Source organism: Fukomys damarensis, unplaced genomic scaffold, assembly GCF_012274545.1.
Source record: "Fukomys damarensis isolate Sample0158 unplaced genomic scaffold, DMR_v1.0_HiC HiC_scaffold_23, whole genome shotgun sequence".
Taxonomy (NCBI): Eukaryota; Metazoa; Chordata; class Mammalia; order Rodentia; family Bathyergidae; genus Fukomys; species Fukomys damarensis.
This window is the reverse complement of record NW_022900935.1, coordinates 15590455-15596109: the sequence shown is the minus strand read 5'-3', so window position 1 is coordinate 15596109 and position 5655 is coordinate 15590455. Positions and strand designations below refer to the sequence as shown.

The window sequence follows — 5655 nt, the reverse complement described above, 5'->3', positions numbered from 1 at the left end:
CCGCCACCGTTGCTGCCTCCGTCGGCCACAGGTCCCGACGCGACAGTGGGCGGTCCAGCGCCTACTCCGCTGCTGCCCCCCTCCGCCACAGCCTCCGTCAAGATGGAACCGGAGAACAAGTACCTGCCAGAGCTCATGGCTGAGAAAGATTCCCTCGACCCGTCCTTCACTCACGCTATGCAGCTGCTGACTGCAGGTAAGCGGGCTTCCAGGTCCCTCCGGGTCGGGCCGTTGAGTGGCCGCAGCTCTGTTCCTCTCTCCTTCCGTACCTTGCAGACCCGAGCATCAAAGCTCTATTCATCCTCACTTTCGAGATCCTGGATTCTACCTTCCCACCCGGGCCAGGAATGCCAGGGAGGATTTCTGGGCAGCCGTGGAGGCCCAGACACATCTTGGCGATCTCCTAGCGCGGGGAGTTTGATGGATAGTGCTGGGCTCCCGCCCCCTTCCCGACCCTGCCTCCTCCCTCTCCCTGCAGCTGCCGGGCGCGCAGAGTGCTCTCAGATCCTTCCAGAAATGAATCTTTTATCTCCTCGCTTTCCCCAAAGGGAAAGTCTTTTTGATTGGGGGTGGCATGAGCGACTCCGTCGAAGGTGTAGGAGATGAAGACAGACAGCCCGAGCCAGGAGCGACCGTGGGAGGCGGGAGGGTTGAGGTGAGGTTGGGTGAGGCTGGAATTCTCTGTCCAGCGCGCCGCGGTCTCTGGGGCCCGGCCGGATTTAGCGGTAACTGGAGTTTAAGTTGTTCCTCATAGGCAGGAGTGACATGTGGGAATCCGAGCTTGAAGCTTTTCGAATCCAATTTCCGTCTTCAACCGATCAAACTTGAATTGCTAGAGAATCGGAAGGTTGTTCCCCTTATTTTACAACATGTTTTCGCGGTAGTTCAAAAAAGGGGGAAATAACCCTAGAGATAGTGAAATAAGAGAATAAAGGGAAATAAGACGCTCCAGGGTAGTTTGCGTGATGTTCCCCAATGAGATGAACAAAAAAATGAGTGAAGAAACACAATGCTTGTACCTGAAAGGCCCGGTCTTTTTCTTTAGTTTTGCTTCAGTAGTAAAATAGATAAGAGTAGTAGCCATTGTTCTCTGTAGACTACCGTTTCTTTCTAGATCTGCACTGCCAGTCGCTTAGACATTCTCATTTCTTGATCAGACCATCTCTTTGAGCCTCAGTCTAGTTTAAACATTGTTTTAATATCCTTTTCTTATTATGCCTAAATTTTTTAAGCAAATAAAGGTTCTTGGCCCTCAACTCAGAGTGGCTTCACTCTTTGGCAAGATTAATAAAGTGGACAGTTTATTATGGAACTATTATTTTGCTCCCTTTGTTCTCAGTGTTCCAACATTGTTAGAGGGGAAGAGTTTTTGCCTTTTAATCATGATAATCTAAACACATGGTCAAGAATATTTAGACAAACTGCTTACATTTTCAGCTCAGTCTTTTTCTCTCTTGCAACTTATCTCTGATTGTAACACATCAGTTGTCTTCTGACAAGCTCTTTGCGGGCAAGGATTATTTTTATATTTGTCATACTGTTGGCCAGGGGTTTAGCTCAGTGGTTTCACCGCCTTGCAAGCGCAAGGTACCGAGTTCGATCCCTGGTACAAAAAAGAAAAGAAAGAAAGAAAGAATTTGTCATACTGACTGGAAAATAGTAAACACCAGTTGTTTGAATCTGAAAGTAAGCGTGCACACAGATAGGAATGTCAGACCAAATGATAGTTTGACTTGGTCTTGGTCTTTAAAGATTTTCTCAAATCTTTAATCAGTTGAGAGTAAATGCAGGAGAATGACTTCACAGCTTTAATGTTTTGGCTTGGATTGGAGTCTGACCCTTAACTAGTTACCTGATCCTGAGACTTTCCGAACTTCACCCTCTTCTGTAAAGTGGGATGGTGAATCCAGAGGATTAAACGATGTATGAAATAACGAGCAGTGTCCTTTGACCTATAATTAGTAAATAAAAACTGGTCTCCACAATTTTCTTCTAATTGTAGATCCATGCTACTTGGACAAGCTATGAAAACAAGATAAATTTTTGTCTTTGGTGTTCATTTCTTTTTATTTGTGTGTTTGTTTTTTGAGGCAGGGTCTCACTGTGTAGTTGAGACTGACCTGGAATTCGCTATGTAGCCCAGGCTAGTCTTAAACTCACAGTGATCCTCCTGCCTCAGCCTCCCGAGTGCTGGGATTATAGGCCACCACATCCGGCTGTGGTGTTAATTTCTTAAAAAACAGTATCTTAGGATAACTATCAATAACTATTAAACCTTAAATGTTACTTGGAATTTTTTCGCTCCTCAGTTCCATTTTTGTTGTTACGAAAATAGTTTTTTTATTGGTACAATTTATTATTGAGAAGGGAAATTTATTTTTTTATTTTTTTGCCATACCAGGGATCGAACTCAGGACCTTGTATACAAGGCGGGTGGCGCACCACTGAGCTAAATCTTTGGCCCTTATTGTTACATTTAAGATATACACAGTGATCACATACATCACAGAGAATTTGTACGTGTACATAATATATCTTGATTTTTTTGTGTTTTGTGTTTTGTTTTTTGTTTTTTTGTTTTTGTTTTTTTTTTTTTTTTTTTTTTTTTTTTTTTTTTTTTTTTTTTTTTTTTTTTTTTGCTAAGGTAATTTTTCACTGGGCTTTTTGCTGATGACACATGTGGTGTGGGGGGGTGTCCTGAGCCCAAACCCGGGAACTGCTGAGCTATGTCCTTGGCCCTTTTTGTTTTTTTTATTTTGAGACACAGTCTTGGTAAATTGCTGAGGTTGGTCTTAAACTTTGATTCTTCCTGTCTCAGCTTTCTGAGTAAATGGGATTATAGCTATGGGATTACACTGTGCCAGGTGACTATGGGTTTTTTGTTGTTGCTTTGGTGTTTTGTTTTTGCCAAACTGAAATTTTAACTAGAGAAATGAAACTGAGGTATTGTTGGCTCACTGAGATGACAGAATTGAGATGTAGAGTCTTAGCACTGGATAAATTTTGATATATGTTCTAAACTATTTCTGAAAAATCTATAAAAAGGGATTGCAATGAAGTCACAACCAATTGTTGAAAAAGTGGAAGTCCTGAGTAGTACTGTATTTCATAGTATTCATGCTCCAATAAGTACACATGTAAGAAAAATATAGCTAACACCATTCCAGGCATTGGACTAAACATTTTACATTAAAAATTTTCATGTCAACTCTGAGAAGTTACTATCACTTATCACAGATGAAGAAACCAAGGAACACAGGTGAATAATTTTACCTAAGGTAACAAAATTAGTAACATAACTAGGCTTTGAATTCATTCTGCATCTGGATTCACATACCAGCCAGGAATGCCTCTCTCCCTCCAACAACTAACACCTCTTTCTCCCCTTCCTTACTGTAATGCCTGCTACAAATGTGAAAGCATCAAGAGTGTTAACAGGCTGTGCACAGTGGTACATGCCTGTAGTCCTAGCGCTTGGGAGGCTGAGCAGGAGGATTGCAAGTTTAATGCCAATGTTGACTTGTAGCAAGCCTCTGTCTCAAAACAAAAAAAAATTGCTAACTGGGTAGTGAAGATAAGGCCAAGAAAACAGAAAAAGGTAACCTATACAGCAGAGCCTCATACTTGGGACTGTGACTCCTCCAGACACCTCTGCCAAGTCCCCATATAGTACAGTAAGACCTAGACCACCCACACCACCCATATAGTCCCCCATACTTTCTCCAGTTTATTTTGCATTTAACAGCATCTGATGCACTATACATATTAATAACTCTTCATGGCTGGACTGTCCACCCCACCAGGACGGGGTTTTTTTTTTGTTTTGTTTTTGTCTACTTCACTTTTATCTCTCATATGCCTTAAAAAACTCACTCCACAGTAGCTGTGTACAAATTTTTTTTTTCTTTCCAATATCAGGAATCAAACTCAGGACCTTGCACTTGCCAGGCAGGCACAAGGTGCCACTGAGCTAAATCCCTGGCCCTTGTCTACAAATTATTTTATGAAGGGATATTAACTTAATTGTGTGGTAAAAAAATACTGACACAGTTCTAAGGGGTGTAGATTTTGACTCCTCTGTTAGTCAAACTGATGCTCAACTGTGAGGACAATTCAATGCATTTGAAGATATAGAGGGATTCATTCAACTACCCATGCTAGTTTTCTGAAAGGAAAATGACTTTTTTTGTTGATAATTTATACATAAAATGCTGTTATATTCGTCAGTGTTCTTCTTCTGCTTTGTACAATTAGAAAAATAGAGGGAGGGCCAGGGATTTAGCTGAGTGGTTCCACCGCTTGCCTCATAAGCGCAAGGTCCCAAGTTCAGTCCCTGGTACCAAAAAGAAAAACAGAAGTTAGTATATGTGACTCAGGAGTAAGTAACATTTTGAGTAGATTAAAAATCATAATAAGATCTAAATCAAAAGAGAAATATGTCCTCGGAGGGGGAGAGAAGAATAAAACTAAAAGGAGGACAGTGCTTTTTAATTCACCAGTTGATTTTTTTTTTTTTTTGTATATTTGAAGCTGATTCCACTGGATTTTATTTTTCCAATTTGAGAAGTTGAATATAAAGTATCTAGAAAAGTAAATGAAGGGCCAGGGCTTTAACTCAGTGGTTCTACCTCCTGCTTTGCAAACACAAGGGACCCAAGTTTGATCCCTGGTACCAAAAAAAGAAAGAAAGAAATGAAGAGAAGTATGCTAAATGTTATTAGAGACAGGGAAATAATTAAAGCATAGTACATTGACAAAAATTAAATAAAACTTTAAGCAGGTCCTGGAAGCATGTGAAGTAGAGGTAATTCTTATACTTGGTTGGTGGAAATATGGTTGACATATCCTTTTGGATAAGTTAGACACATCATCTGAGAGTGAATGTTCAAATTCCTTAAAACTAGAAGCATTATTCTTAAGAATGTTCCCAAAGAGAGCCAGGGATTTAGCTCAGTGGTTCCACTGCCTGCCTCACAAGTGCAAGGACCCAAGTTTGATCCCGGGTACCAAAAAAAAAAAAAAAAAGTTCCCAATGAGTCCAGATGTGGTGGCACATAACTAATCCCCGCACTTGAGAGACCAAGACAGGATTGCTGCAAGTTTGAGGCCATCCTGGGCTACACAGTGAGTTCAAGGCCAGCCTAAATTACATAGGGAGACCCTGTCTCAAAAAAGAGAAAAAAAGTTCCCAAAGAAACTTGGCTGTTAATAGCATACTAATAAAATGCACCTTGTTTCCAAAATGATGCACCCTCTTTCACCATTCATTGGATAGTGTGATAGGTTTATAAAACATGCACAAGTGAAAAATGAATGAACTATAATGGAGAAATCATGGAAATCTAATTTTAGGTGAGAAAGCCAGACATGATAGTGAACACCTCTAATCCCAGTACTCTGGGAGACTGGGGCAAGAGGATGGAAAGTTCAAGCCCAACTTGGGCAGTTGAACAATTTAGGGAGACTCTGACACAACATCTTGTGAAGGTTTTAATCCCCATTACTGCAAAACAAACAAAATCCTGGTATACTCATATAAATGCAAAGAAATGAACTTGGGGTTTTTTTGGTGGTGGTGGTGGTCATGGGGAATTTACTGACTTAGCAAGATCCTGTCTCTCTCTTTTTTTTTTTTTTTTTTTTTTTTTTCTCACA

The 5655-nt window shown here is 40.7% G+C and overlaps 1 protein-coding gene across 2 annotated transcripts in view; it reads left to right on the top strand.

Annotated features, from left to right (window-relative positions):
• Khdrbs1 (KH RNA binding domain containing, signal transduction associated 1) overlaps window positions 1–5655 on the top strand; it is a 46726-nt gene that overhangs the window by 505 nt on the left and 40566 nt on the right. For both annotated transcript variants that reach the window (XR_004518534.1, XM_033767306.1), the window contains exon 1: window positions 1–196. This exon is cut by the window's left edge and continues 505 nt beyond it. Coding sequence is in view for 1 of the 2 variants with exons in the window: in XM_033767306.1 (XP_033623197.1) it covers window positions 1–196 (196 nt within the window). In the remaining variant the exon portion in view is untranslated. The remainder of the gene's footprint in view (window positions 197–5655) is intronic.